This window comes from Lissotriton vulgaris, chromosome 12, assembly GCF_964263255.1.
Source record: "Lissotriton vulgaris chromosome 12, aLisVul1.2, whole genome shotgun sequence".
NCBI lineage: Eukaryota > Metazoa > Chordata > Amphibia > Caudata > Salamandridae > Lissotriton > Lissotriton vulgaris.
This window is the reverse complement of record NC_141700.1, coordinates 503,100,897-503,116,670: the sequence shown is the minus strand read 5'-3', so window position 1 is coordinate 503,116,670 and position 15,774 is coordinate 503,100,897. Positions and strand designations below refer to the sequence as shown.

The 15,774-nt window shown below is 45.5% G+C and overlaps 1 protein-coding gene across 2 annotated transcripts in view; it reads right to left on the bottom strand.

Moving 5' to 3' along the window:
* CENPT (centromere protein T) overlaps positions 1–15,774 on the bottom strand; it is a 1,372,670-nt gene that overhangs the window by 859,347 nt on the left and 497,549 nt on the right. For both annotated transcript variants that reach the window (XM_086945259.1, XM_086945260.1), the window contains exon 8: positions 3,209–3,351. In XM_086945259.1, the coding sequence (XP_086801385.1) occupies positions 3,209–3,351 (143 nt within the window). The remainder of the gene's footprint in view (positions 1–3,208; positions 3,352–15,774) is intronic.

Genomic DNA, 15,774 nt, shown 5'->3' with positions numbered 1-15,774 from the left:
CACCTGTCTAACGTGATGGTTTGCCAGTGGGGGAGGTAATGGTGGATCCTGACGCCCACTGGCAACTGGTGGCCCTGAAAGGACAGAACAGGAGAGTTTGGAGGCTGCTGCAGAGGGGACACTGGTGAACTGGCCCGCCCCCTGACACACGACACTGGGTCCCACATCCCCGGCCACGCAGAGGCTTAACAGTTTGCGCAGACCTGTGGCTCTGGGTGGAACATGGTGGGGCACCCCTTCCATAGCCACGAAAGGAGCTAAAAGCAGACTGCGCGGAGCAAGAAGTGGCAGCGAGGCCCAAGGATAGGACCGTAGCCCTAGAATCCTTAAAGCGCTTGAGCGCATTGTCCACTTTGTTCTTAAACAAGCGACGGACATCAAAGGGCATGTCCAAAAGAGTTGATTGGACATCTCCCAAAAAGCAAGTGGACTTCAGCCATGAGTAGTGTCGCAGGGCTACCGACATTTAAATTGTTCTGCCTAGCGAGTATGCAGTGTCCAGCCCACACCTAATGGCGAACTTCGCTGCATCTCTGCCCGCATACACTGCACGGGAGATAGGGGGCACGGGCCTCCTCCGGACACTGTGGCAGCATCTGCGCAACCGAATCCCACACAGAGTGGGAATAACGGCCCAAAAGACATGCAGTGTTCACCGACTGCAGTCCCAAGCTGGGGGAAGAAAACATCTTCTTGATCCAGCTTCTTGGATTCCCTATCTGGGGGAGCAGTAGGGAATGCACCCTTAGAAGTAGAGGCTTGGACCACCACGCTCTTATGGGTAGGGTGTTGGGAGAGGAAAAGTGGATCACCCGGGGCCGGGCGGTGGCGTCGGGCAATCATCCTGTCCACAGGAGCCCCAGTGCTGGGCTTGGTCCAAGTGCCAGAAACAGGTCCATGAGGGCCTTATTGAACGGCAGCAGGGGCTGCGAAGAGGCCGCTGCCGGTTGAAGCAACTCGGTCAGGAGGTTAGTCCTGACCGATATCGTAGGAATCTCAAGGTTCAAGGCTTTAGTCACCCTACGCAATACCACTGCATATGAGGCTCCCTCCTTCATAGCCACGTTAGGGGGAGAAAGCATACCAGGGTCTGGTGAGGTATCAAGACCACTGGCATCACCAAACTACTCTCTCCAGTCCGGTTCACTCAACTGGTCAGCTAAAGGGTCACCAGAACGCTCCCAGTCCTCCTCGTCCTTTTCTGGGTGCCACTCAGGGCGAAAAGGAACACCAGGATAGAACAATGGTACAAAAGTACCGCTCGGCACCGGATCCGGCGACGGTTGACATTGGTCCGGCTCCGTGTCCAGGTCAGAATGGAGGCCGGGGTAGACGCCGGCTGAGGACACAACCGGTGTTGGAGGGGGCGGAGGCGTCCGTGGATTCAATGCCAGAGGAGGTATCGTAATGTCGACTGGCGCCGATCCGTATGCAGGCCTGGAGCCCTGTGACGCCGGAGCTGAAACAGCTGGTTTCGAAGGCCTAGAACCCAGGTCGACTACCCGGGGACCGAAGGGGCGCTGGCGGGTCAGGCTGCCCAAAGATCGAGTGATGGTCTTCATAAAAATTACGAATTTGGGCAGGGGTCGCTCCGGCTCTCGGAAAAGGAGGGTAGCTCGGGCCCTGAAAGCATAGCCGCAGGACGACCACCATCCGCATCCCGCGGGCTGGCGGACAGGGAGAACGCGACGAGCGACTATGCTGCTTCGCCTTTTTTTTGTGCTTTGACTTACCCTAAGACGAAGGCTTCAATGATGAGTGGTGGTGACGGCTCCGCGACCGGTCCCACGAATTCCCTCTCGACCAGGACCACGAGCGGAGCGGACTGCCAGGCCTCAAGAAGCTTTCGGGACCATTCCCGCAAAGACATCGGGTTTATGGCCCGGCAGTCGGAGCACAACTTCAGGCTGTGGCTGCCCTCCAAACACCAAAGGCACACTAGGTGCGGGTCGGTAATCGACCTCAATTAGCGACAGGAGTCGCAAGCCTTAAAGCCAGTTTGAGGACGGAACATCCCTACGTGCACCAGGAATCGAACGACTCGAAAAGAAGTCGACAAAAGTCGAAAAAGAGTAGTCAAAAAGTGGTACCGCTCTCTCCCCGGATCTGCGTTTGCTGGCACGGAAAAAGAAAGAACTGATGCAGTGCACGAAGGCGATGTCTAAGTAGATACTGCAATGTCATCTCAGCGATCATAGCACCGACAACGAACGCAGAGTCGACTAACGCCACCTACCGAGGCACAGGGGTACTGCACCAAAAAAACTTTGCCGGATCCAGTCTGACGTCTGGGGTTAATTCTAAGGTATGGAATCTATAACTAATTGTCTCCTTCAGATGTATAGAAAACAAAGCGAATGTATAAAGTCTTGCTTCTCATCTTACGATGCAAACTTTGGATAACATACAGAGCAGTCTGGACTCCTGAACAGTTAAATAAGCGTGGTCTTTTATCCTCAGCTGCTTGTTGGGATTACTACTTTACGGCAAACTCATTACCCTCTTCTGGCCTTCTATTCAGTCTACACTAGCAAACATATTCAACATGCAAATTCCATTATCAGATACTATAACCTCCCCAGGAATCCATGCCGCTTGAGACTCTTTTACACTAAACTCACTATCATCTTGGGACTGCATCCTCATTGATATTTTGCTTGCAATGGGTATCAAAACGATCATTGCTAACTGCAAAAATTATAACAACATATGTTACTCTACATGGTTGGCATGGGTATGTTTTATTAGGAGATCTGATAACCTTGTACATAATCAGTCTTTTAACAAAAAGACTGATTATGGTCTAAACTGGACTTCTATCTGCAAAAAATGTATGTGCCCTAAATCGAATATGAAGACTTCTTCATACAGTTTCTGTATGTAATGCTCACATCTCTACACTCTTTCTCTTCTCCCCCCCATCTATCTCCTTCCTCTATCACGTGCCATAGTGTGTGTGAGATATCAAATTTTACATGCTTTATTCACGCCCTGATTTCTGCTCCAGATATACAGATACTCAAACTTACAGACATAATGTTGTTACAACCCTGACTGTTCTTTCAATTGAATTGAACTGCAACCTTTCATTATATACTAAAACGGGCTGTATTATGTTCTATGAGAAACAAAACGCAATACTGGAAATTAAAAAGAAAAGTCAATGACATCTTAAATCCAACAATCAAAAATATCAAAGGAAGCAGACCTTTTTGCTTTTGGAATTTCTGTTCTACTCTCTGTTCAAAGTCTTCTACATTGATCAGTCTAAGTTTCTTCGGCCTCCGGATTAAACCCTTTTTCTCAACAGAGTCAGGATCCCCCAGAGAGTCAGGAACCAATTTCAATGACCTGAAAAACAAATCACAAACTTCATAGAAATATAACATTACTCTCAATTCATTAAGCCACAGATGCTTGTAAAATGTTAGTTGTTGGAGGCCTACAGAGTGAACTACACTAGAAAAGACTGAACCTGCTAACCCATTATTATTTACCTTTGGTAATGTTCTTTCTGGAGGATACTCTATTAGCTTGCAAAGTTTTCATCTCTTGAATTTCCTCCGGGCACCAGACCGTATCAAGAAACATTTTACCAACTCTACTGTGCTGGTAGGTGGCGCTTGATTCAATCTCAGCGCTGAGACTGTGCCAAAAATGACATCTTAGTAGCCATACAAGCACAGCAGTGGCATGCCAACATCAGCCCCACATCTGTTTTTAACACCCCAAAGAGGCACCCAAGAGGCCGACTCCTCGAAATGCTAGTCCAACACGGAGTTCATCCAACTAAGATTAGCCATCATTATTGTCTCAAAATACCAGGTAGGTGGGCGAGATCGTTGAGGAATCTGCAGGTAGACAGAGTATGCAAGAGAAAGACTGTTACTAAAGGTACATAACTTGTTCTTCTGATGAATGCTTCGGTCTGTGAATTTTCACCTCTCTAATAGATACCAGAGCAGCAGTTCTCCTGGTGTAGGGTCTGAGGAAATGGCTAAACCAAGAAGTCCTGCAAAACCCACATGGCAATGTGACAATCCATGCGGACGTCAGAATCAATGTAGTAATGTCTGGTGACAGTGTGGACCGAAGCCCACATCACAGCCAGACAGATGTCCAGAATAGGAACGCTGCTGGACAAAGCCAAGAATGCAACCTTTTCTCAGACAGAAACCGCTCTGATGCCCTATCAATGCTCCTTGGCCAGAATGCAGCAGACCTAAATGTGTAATAGAATCTACCTGTACAGTGCTTGTTTCTTAATGGCACTGGCCTTCTTGACATCGACATAGCCAATGCTAATTTCAGGTCCTGCCCAAGTAAAAGCCCATTGCTCTGCAGGTATACACACTAACAAGTTACTTACCTTTGGTACCCCTCTTTCTGGTGGATCCTCCACCTAACCGTTTATTTCTCAATAGAATATCCCCCAGCTTCAGACTGGATCTGGAGAATTTTGTAGCAGGGCTCCTGCGCACTGCTATGTGGCATTGTGTGTCTCAGTGCTGCCTCCATATCGCAATGGAAGTGACAGAGTGGGGCCTTGAATAAGCAACACCCCTGAATGCTGACATCAGTTTTGTATCTTTCCCAATCCACAACCTCAGATGCAGAGCATGAACAATTATTGGTTACTGTTTACGAAATAGTAACCTGGGACCTTTCTAGATGTTTAAAAGAAGCCACCCCATGGAATGGTGAGGTGGAAGGGCTGTGAGGAATGTACTTAGATAGAGTCATGGAAGCTCCTCCATTAAGGAGAAGGAGCGTCACCACACTGCCTTGAAGCAGTAAAAGAAAATAAAAAATAAAATTATAATAACAATTTTATCATTTTATTTTGTCTTCCTGCTGTAGCAAGCAGCTTTGATTCACAGGGCGGGGCTGCCGAGCAGGGGAGGAGTGGAAGCACCCTCCTAAGTGCATGAGACGACAGACGTAGCGGTAAGGCATGTTTTTTTTATTTATTTTTATTTCCCGTTAGTCCCCCGCCACCCCTCTCTACCCGCCACCCCCACACACAATCCAGGGACCCTCAATCCATGCTGGCTGCTACCGAGATAGAGTATCCACCAGAAAGAGGTAAGTAACATGTTCTTTTGATGGCGATTTCTAAGCGCAGATTCCTCCCCTTAAATTAGTACCAAAGTAGGACCTCCACAGGTGGAAGGTCTGTGGAGTGGGAAACGTGCAAAAACATTCTCTGGAGTGCAAAAAGTGTAGGAGATCCAAGAGGGGGACCGGACCTAGCTGTCAAGGCAGTAGTATATAGCAAACATAAGCACAGAAGCTCATGTGGAAAACTGACAGATCTGGGACAGTCACCCCTCAAGCCAAGACAGTGGTAGAGGCGTTGGCCCTGGTGAAATGGGCTCCAAGACCATTCGCGTGCTGTTGTTTGGGCAGGCATAGCAGATCTTAATGCAGAGAAAAACCAGTTTCCTACCTTCGGTAACCCCTCATGTGGTAGAGACTAGATCTATCCGCAGATTCCTTACTTTTGAATTATCCCCAGGTGCCAGACTGGAGACGGATATTTTCCAACAGCAGTACCTCAGCCCGTTGGTGGAGGGTTTTGAGGGACTCCGCAACGTCTTTGTCCACTGGATGGGACACTGTCAGAGTCCATATAAGCCCTCCCCTGACGCATGGACATCAGTTTTTGACACAACTACTTTCTGTGCTAAAACGCGGAGCCACGTACAGAAACTGCAGTGGAAATAAAGTGCACAAAAAGAAACATCTTTTTTAAAGATGCTTATGTTAATTAATACTGGTTGTTTGGTTGGTCTTCCCTTTTTTTTTAAAAAATCAAGGAAAGGCATGAGGGTGTGAGTAAGGGATCAGGAAGAAAAGTAGGATCGGTTCACAGAGCGGGGGAGGATGGGTGGGTCGGTAAGGAATCTGCTGTAAGGTCCAGTCTCTACCAGATAAGGCGTTACCAAAGGTAAGTCACTTACTTATATATATATATATATATAGAGAGAGAGGACAATAGTTAAAAGTACTGGGCCAAAGTTCATAGCCAGTAAGCAATGCATAGAGCACCAACCAATAGCTTAAGAAAACATTGCAAGCTACAACAATAATCATGGCCATAAACCACATGAGGTAGAGGAAACACTTCAAGAGAGAAGGAAGCCCTCTGGGACAATGCAAAGCAGAATCCCAAGAAAGAAAGGCATAAAACCTATAGAAATAGGTGTTAAAAGATATCTATATATATATATATATATATATATATATATAGATATATATATATATATATATATATATATATATACACATATATATATACATACATACATGTAGGTAAGTAGACTCCCTCCTGCTTCCTTCTGTTGTACAAAGAGAGTCACTGACCTAAACTTCGTGGCAAAAACAATTTATTCTTGCAGTAACCGTACTGCAAAAAAAGAAGCAGTTCTGAAGTTTAGGTGGAAAGCAGCTCCTGTATAGAGCACTCTCAACACCAGCAACACTCTAGATCGGCTCACCTCAAATGTTTGCTTTTCTATCAAAGTTTTTAAGCATAGTACTAGCACAGCGCTGTCCTTGCCGAGATATATATACACACACACACAAACACACACACAAACAACCCCATTAAATTTGAGAAATTAAGACCACAAGCAAGGAAGGACTGGAAAAAGGGTCAAGTTAAGCATTCGGAGGCCTATACAGATAATCAGTCCTCATTGCAAAAGAAAATAGTATGGGAACACCGAACCCAGAAATGAGGTACAACCAAAGAGCCAGTATAAAGTAGTGAAGTAGTAGATGGAGAGGCAGTGCCCACAGCCTAACAAGCATGAAGGCCAGAAGGAAAAGAAAGTCCTCATGTGCACGGGGAAACCTGTGCCTGGCAAACAAGCTAGGGAACAATGTGAGGGATGATCCTGATGTCAAAATCAAATCAAAAAGACTTTATTCGGTACATTTCACATGACCATAAAAGCATACTAAAAAAATCAATTAAAAATACAATATTTACCCAGTCGCATCTTTTTACAAATACAGTACATATTTGACAAAAAAGTCCAGAGGGGCGATTTAATATGATTTCAATAAAGTCTTATAAATACATTAATCATCACAAACGATTAAAATACATGGGTCCTTTTAATATCACATATTCAAAATATTGTGCGTTATATTGTCCAACATCAAATCTCATAATTTTCAAAGGTTAGGACCTCCAATTGGGAATAAGTCTTTCTTTTCTTAATAGACAATTAGATAAAAATACATTTATTTATTTATTTATTTATTGTGACTTGTATAGCGCACTATAACCCAGGGGTCTCTAAGCGCTTTGTTAGGATCAGCTAGACAATAAAAAGATGCATCAAATTACATTTAGCGGCCACCCCACGCTTGCTGGAAAAGCACAGTTTTTAATTGCTTGCGGAAGGGCATTAGTTTCTTTTCATTGCGGAGTTTCAGCGGTAGTTTATTCCACATAGCTGGCAAAGTATGTGAGAAAGCACGCCCACCCACAGTGGTCAGTCTACAGCGTGGCTGAACCAGGTATATGGAATCAGCAGATCTAAGCACCCTCCCTGGTTTGTAAAGGGACAGGCGAGATTTCAGATAGGTGGGTGCTCTGCCATGAAGCGCTTTGTGTACAATGCAGAGCCCCTTGAACATTAGCCTCTGCCTAACTGGCAACCAATGGAGTTCCCGCAGGAGGGGGGATGCCTGGGTACTCCTTGGTTTCTTAAAAATGAGCCTAGCAGCATCGTTCATGACCGTCTGCATTCTGTTTAAGAGGCACTGTGGGAGTCCTATATACAATGAATTGCCATAGTCCAGCCTGGCCAAAATCATTGCAGAAACCGCGCTCCTTAGGGTGGAAAAAGAGAGCAGCGGGGAAACTTTCCTGAGTTGGCGAAGGAGGCCGACGCAGCAGCCCACCACAGCTGTGACTTGCTTTTTCATGGACAGCTTACTGTCCACCTGGATGCCCAGGCTCTTAACCACCTCAGCCGGTTCTGGAGGCGTGCCCAACTCCCCAGGCCAGAAACGGTCACACCAAGGGTTGCCAGCGATGGTAATCGGCAACACCTCGGTTTTGTCCGGGTTGATTTTTAGGGAGTTGCCAGACATCCAGTTAGCTGTACTTCTCAGAATGTTTTGCAGTCTGGTAAAGGCATTCTGGCTTTCCTCCAGCTGGATGATGATCTGGGTGTCGTCTGCGTAGTTATATACCTGACAGTCCATTTGATTAAGCATTCGAATCAAAGGCTGTAGGTATATGTTGAACAATAGGGGTGACAGAGCAGACCCTTGTGGGACTCCGCAAGTGATCGAGGTTGCGGTAGAAAGCATGTCACCTAATTGCACTTTCTGCGTCCTCCCTTGAAGGAAGGATGTGAACCATGCCAGTGCTATGCCCTGAATGCCGAAGTCCCCCATCCGCGACAGTAGTTGTTCATGACACACAGTATCAAATGCCGCGGAGAGGTCCAACAGCACCAGGGCCCCCGGGATTTTCTTGTCTGCTCTGTTCCTAAGTTCGTCTACGATTGACAACATAACCAGCTCCGTGCTGTGATTCGCACGGAAGCCTGCTTGATTCGGCTCTAGCAGCGTGTTGCTTTCCAGATGTTCTGAAAGAGTGATAAGGACATGCTGCTCCAGGACCTTCGCCAAGAATGGTAACTGGGAAATTGGTCTGAAGTTCTTCAGACATTTTGCGTCTGCCCCCGGTTTTTTTAGCAAGGGAATCAGACGGGCTTCCTTGAAGGCAGATGGCACTTGACCAGTTTGTAGAGAGAGGTTCAGGAGACTCAGCACGTCATCCTCAATGCCCGGGAGTGCGAGTTTGAACACTTCAGGTGGGCATGGATCCGCCCTAGAGCCGGACTTGACCCGTCCCGTGAGGGAGACTAAACTCTCCTTTGTAATCAAAGGTAGATTAGAGAGCGGGATTGTAATTGGCAGCATGGCTGGGATATCCACCGGTGGACAGTCAATTTGCGAGGTTGCCGTAATTTCAGTGACCAAATCAATGAATGCAGCATTCATAATCTTTTCATCCTCCAAACTACATATATAATTAAAAGCTTCTTTATAATAGTAACATTTGTTTGCCAGAAATAAGGGTTTCAAGGCAAACTTACGAATATCCCTATAAAATTCACAAAAAAGTACTAAGTGCAGCGTGGTTTGGGGAGATTTGCTATCACAAGGACAATTTGGTAAGACGTGGTACCTTCTCCTAATATTAGGAAATGCGGCCAGATAATGTAGGGTACCAAGTCTTAATCTAGTCAGAAGGAATCTATGATGTACATTTCTTACTATGATAAGATAGGGCTGTATACCCATAAAGAGTGGACGCTCTTGATAAGAAATGATACTTTGTTTTACATTGGATTCGTCCTCCCTTACTAAGTCCATGGCGGCAATTACACTTGTTTTCAATTCTTTCTTACTATAGTCTTGAATAGAAATAGGTTCTTTAGGGTCTAGGGTTATTCTGCAGCTACTTATTAAAATTTGAATATATTCAAGCCACAGAATTTTCCTGCTATTGTTTAGAGCCAGGCATAGATCCTGATGTCATCCAAGATCGTACTTGGTATGCCTATTAGTACAACGGAAACGAACCCCCGAAAGGAGTCCGAACTGCATCCGCGCTTGCAAGAAGTGGAGGAAACTCCCCAGAAAAAATCCCAAGGGATCACAAGCCAATTCAGAGTTTATGGGGAAGAAACTCATGTCCAAGATGAACGGAAGATGAAAAATAGCCAGAAACTCCCAAAAAGTGTAGAAGGCACTTCTAAAGAACAGCCAGACCAGTAACAAAATGTTGGGGTTGGTATCGGAGGTGTCATGGAAACGTGTCTAATCCATGTTAGACTAATGTTCTGATTTGTTACCTTTGCCTCAAATTGTAAAGCGCTCCGATATCCTTCTAAAACTTTATAAATAAAATAAAATAAAATAAATAAAATCGAAAGCAATTCCAGCTTCGTGCAAGGCTAAAGAAGAGGAAAACAGGCCATACAAGCAAATAACATAGTGTAGTCACCAGTGTAGATACCAAACAGGGTAAGATATTAAGACGCATCCCAAAAACAACCAGGGGCCACAACCTGTCATCAACAGTGTAAGAAGGTAAGAAAAGAAAATACCTGCCAAGGGCAGGGGCACCACATTAGACTGCACAGGGAGATGGTGAGTTAAAGAAGAAGCCACCTGGCATTGCCCTAAGACAGCCCACACATGAGGGAAAGCAGGAGACCAGAGATGTAGGGGAGTAGGTGCAAGACTGAATCCCACAACACATGAGAAAAACATCCAAAAACGCAAGCACTATTAAGGGACTGTAAAGCAGAGCTAGTAGCAGAAAAGTCATGCAGACCAAAAGCATCCAGACCTTTAGAGTCCCTGTCTGGAAAGATGTCAGGTACGGCGCCGATGCGGGGGGAGGCCGTGGCAGCCTGAACCACGAACTTGTGCGGAGTAGGCTGAAGGGAAAGACAGAGCGGATCTCCAGGGGCATGATGGGGCCTATAAGCAATAGGCTGGTCCACGGAGGCACTTGCAACAGGTTTAGACCAAAGAGGCTGTCACTTAAGGGAAGTGCAGGATCATTTCTCAGGTGGGCATGATGAAACACCCCAAGTAGGGGATCAATGGCCACTTCCACAGAAGGAAGTTGCAGCACCAGAACAAAATCAACTCTTCGCAAAAGCTGAACAAAAGCCAAGCTAGCCTCCGAGGCGAGGTGGAGAAAACATGCCTGAGAATGGGGAAGAATCAAGGCCACTAGCGTCACCAAGGGCAGAAACCCAATGTAACTCCAGGCAAGACTCAGTCATATGATCACTGACATCACCAAAATACCTCTGTGCCAAGGAGAAAATAGCAGGGGGCTCCTCCACAGGCACAGGCAGGTAGCCCGAAGAGGAGTGTGCCACTGAGGTCCATGGACATCGAGATGGCGACACCTCAGTGTCGCGGTGAAGAGACAAAGTAGGTGCGATCTGCAACATTGACGTTCGGCGCCAGAGGATCAAACACAGGAGTAACATGCAAACGCCGAAGGGCTGTGCACCGGAGCTGAGACGGAGTCAATAACAGATTCGGAGGGCCCCGCTCACACCGAGGGAGCTCCCACTGATTTGGAGTCAGTCAAGGCCTCGCCAACCTCCTTGGGGCTGAGAAGTGCAATAGAGGAAGGCTGAAAACCAAAAATGGCATGAAGGTATAGACAGTATTCTTTCATCTGAGCCATAGTCACCTTAGCAGTGGAACAGACACCTGCTCCGACTCTCGAATAGGAGGTGAATTAGGGACATCACGTGTGCACGGTAAAGTTGGGGAAGGCTGCGGCGCCGACCGCCTGTAACATGACTTACCAGTTGACAGCAAGGACAAAAGACTTCGGGAGCTGGTCCTTGTATTCAATGGTGAAGAAAAAACAAAGCCTGAGTTCCCCAAACATGTGGAAGACACGCTGCACCACTTTAAGATGCAGACATCACTGGTGATCTGCCACAGGAAGTCTGCTCACTCTGTCCCCCTCTAGCGTTCTCAGACCCCGCCAGGTGGTTGGCAACCAGGAAAATGCTCCGGAGCTCGGTCACCTCCAGGGATGCAAACCTTTTTGGCACAGAAACCAAGATGCCACTCCGCCCTGCTTGTTGCAGTACCACAGGGGAAATGGTGATGTCACTTAGAATCTGCACCTACCGTAGAACAGGGATGTTCTAGTTAGGCTCAGTTTCCACTAGTAAAAAACCGTTGAAATTCAGCAGTTCCAGTTAGCTGAGCCAACTATAACTCGCACCCCAGCAATGTACTGCTTCTGACCTCACATATTACATCACTCAAGACATGGTTAGTGACATCTCAAATTACATCACTGATGACATCATCCAGTGACTAAGTTTAAAAAAAAGTTTATCAGTGATAAATATATATGCCAAGTTGTACTGGTGAATCAGTGGGTGTATGACTGCCTGTATGGATGATTCAGTGGCTGAGTGACTGACTTATAAGCAAGTGATTAGTTATCTCTAGGAATGTATGAGTGGGTGACTGGTTGTGTGAATATCTGTATCAATCAGTTGGTGTTAAAGTGGCAATGTGGGTGTGTGAGTGGGTATGTGAGTGGCTGTATGGGTGAGTGATTGGTTGACTGAGTACCCATATGGGTGTCTGTGTGGGTGGGTGAGGGTGTATTTGTGGCTATATGGATGAGTGAGTGGGCGTGTCAGTGGTTGTATGGGTTAGTGTTTGCATGTGTGAGGGGCTATATGGGTGAGTGAGTGGATGTGTCAGTGGCAGATCGGTGAATGACTGGGTATGTGAAAGGCAGTATAGGTGAGTGATGGGGTATAAAAGTGACTGTATGGGTGAGTGAATGTGAGAGTGGTTGTATGGGTGAGTGTGTGCTTGTGTCAGTAACTGTATAGAAGAGGGAGTATATTAGTGTCTGTATGAGAAAGTAAGTGGGTGTGCATGTGTATAACTGTAAGGGCAAGGGGCTGTGTGACGGTATGGGGGAGTGAGTAGGTATGTGTGAGTAGCTCTATGGGTGACTGACTCAGTGTGGGATTAGCTGTATGAATGAATATGCCACTGGCTCTATTAGCGAGTGGGTGTATAAGTGGTTGTATAGGTTAGTGAGTGAATGTGAATGTAGATCTATGAATCAGTGAGTGGGTGTGCAAATACTGGTATGGGTCTGTGGGTGGGTTTGTGAATAGTTGTGTGGGAGTGGGTGTATGAAACGTTCTATGGGGTGTGAGTGGGTGTGTTAGTCATTTTCAAAATTATGTCATCAGTGATGTCATTTGAGATGTTATCAGTGATGTCACTGACCATGTCATGAGTGATGAAATATGGGATGTTAAGCAGTGTATTGCAGGGGAGTGAGTTATAGTTAGCTCAGCCAATGATAACTGCTGAATTTCAGTGGTTTTGTACGAGTGAAAACTGAGCCTAACTACAACGTCCCTGTAACCTTTGTTTTTTTTCAGTGAATTTCATAGGATTTTTTTAAGTTGTAGTCGCGTTTGTAGAATGGTAGAGAAAGGGGGCTGTAGTACTTACAGGAGGTACCAAGAGAGCTTCTTGGACCCGAAGGTCCCTCAGGAGTAAAGAGGACTTCATCCCCAACCAGTAGTGCACCAGGAGGCGCATTTGCAGAGGGGTGGAGAAAGGAGATGCGACCTCTGAAGACCTCTTAGTAATCACGCTGTGTGGGACTCACTAGATGAAACAGGAGGGGTAGCTGGCCCCCAAGGAGGTCATAGGGGGCCAACTATCGTTTCTGTGACCTCCAGTACGCCCTACAAAGCAAAACTGCTGAGAGGTTAATATTTCAAGATGACATTACAATTTAGTTTGTGATTATTAAAAAAAAAAAAACAACAGAGGTGAGATAGATACCAGTGTAATCCTCTCCAACACAATCAACTAGGTTTATAATAATAAATATGAGAAATGGTCCGAAAAGATTGCAGCCGCAGACTGGTTGGTCTTATGTATCCTGGCGTAGTACATAAGTTATTTCTAGGAAAGGCAAGTGTTTTAGACCGTCTACTATCAACAGCACCTAAATCAGTTGATGAATTCTGTCAGGACCCGGAGGCGAGGTTTAGGCTTTTCTTCTCCTTTTCATTTCTACAACAGCCTTTAGATCAATGATTTCATCAAACACAAACTACATTTCCCAGAAGTCTTTGGAGGGGAAAAAGCCAAAACAGACTGTCTAATCATAACTCCTTAAATCCATATAACAACCAGCGCAGGCACTTGTGGTATGTGAGATTAATCACAAGGGAAGCCATTCATCTTCAATATGCAGGTAAGTTTATTAGAACAAAGCTTCAGCCACAGCAAAGAGTAGAGCACCCTCAGAGGCTCCATCCGCAACTGACCGAAGCTGATCGAACCCCTGAACACGCACACTCCAAGCATGAGGCAAAAGAAACACAACATGAACAAAGCAGAGGAATACAACCAACTACATCACCTCCCCCCTTTACACAAAAAGATATGACTACATTACCTCCTCCCCTTAAACAAACAAATAAACAAATAAGCCCCTAAAGAACCACAACATTTATATCTAACAAAATCCTTGAACTTGGAAGTGGGTTTTCTATTAGGACACCCCCGAACAGAATTATCTAAATCACCCCCAAGGCACAACCAACATAACATAACATAACATGTGTATTTGTAAAGCGCACGTTCACCACTACGGGTATCTTGGCGCTGAATAACAGATGTTTGTTGTTACCCAACTCAATGGTACTCATTTTATCGACCTCAGTTGGATGAAAGGCTGAGTGGACCCGCCGGGATTTGAACCTGTGACCATGAGGTCGAACACAGGCCCCTGGAGTAGACGCATTAGTCCACTGAGCCACCAGACCCGGCAAGGCCAACAGGCCCAACATTCGACGGACTCACCTGTGAACCCAGGCTGTTCATAATCATGCAACCAATGTGTCCACTCAAGATCATGCTCCATCAATGAGATGTTCCTGCCTCTAATTAATTCCGCATGATCTTTTGTCAACTTCACCAACTGCCTCTTGTTCCACCAACCTTTGCCTTCCAAAAATGCAGCACCTTTACTAACTTTACATACTAGAACCGGATCCGAAAATACAGATTCACCTTTTTTAACCTTGAATGGTTTTTTAAACAAAACCCAATCACCAACAGAAATTCCCAAATCACATAGGTAACCTCTTGTCAAACCTTTTCTTCATGTCCAACTGTTTCTCCTTGACATCATTTGCCACACACCTAAAACCAAAGCCATCACCAACAGATATTCTACCTTCGAGCCGGGACAGCAACAAAGTAGTGTTTGCCTTTCTACCCCTCAGTAACTCAAAGGGAGTGACTCCGGTGGTAAAGTGCAGCAAAGTATTGTAATTACACACATTTTCCTCCAAACACTTTCCTACTTCAAGACCAGCTGCCAGGGCCGTTATAATTTCTTCTTTAAGAACTTTATTGCTCCGTTCTACCAGTTCATTGGAAGTTGGAGAATACATTGCCACCTTCAAATGCTTAATATCTTGAGTCTACAAAAATGTACACATCCTTTCTAACACAAAGTCTGTTCCATTGTCCGTTAATAAAGATCTAGGAGTCCCCTCCAACAAAAACACTCTTTTTAAGAAACAAATGGTACTATCTGTGTTAGGAGAATCCACAAATTTGTAGTACATCCATTTCGAATGGTATTCCACGGTCAAAATCAAATACCTCAACTCATCCGCTAAAACTTTATAAGGACCAGAAAAATCCAAGTCAACTTTATCCCAAGGTTTCCCTGTAAACTCAGTTGGATGCAAAGGTAACTTTGAAAGTTTAAATTGCTTGTCTGAAAGCAAATATTATTTGCAACCATCCACCACTCTTCTAACCTGAGCATCTAAGGCAAGCCACCAGTAATGTTGCTTTATTTTCATGCCAGTTTTTGTCACACTCAAATGTCCTTCGTGAGCGACCCTAAAAATGGAACCCCTCAGGCTAACTGGAGAAACAAATGTATCCCCTCTCAGTACAAAACCATCTTTGACTAAAAGTTCATCAGCCACTAAAGCGAAATTCCTCAACTCTCCAGTTAAACTTCTAACCTCCTGTCATTTACTAGTAGAATATTCCAACACCTTGGACAGAATAACATCATTTGAGCAGGCAAACTTCCATTCTGTTTCTGAAATAATTGGACTACAATTCTCAACTGCGTCCAGTACAGCAACACACTCTACCTCATCTTCATAG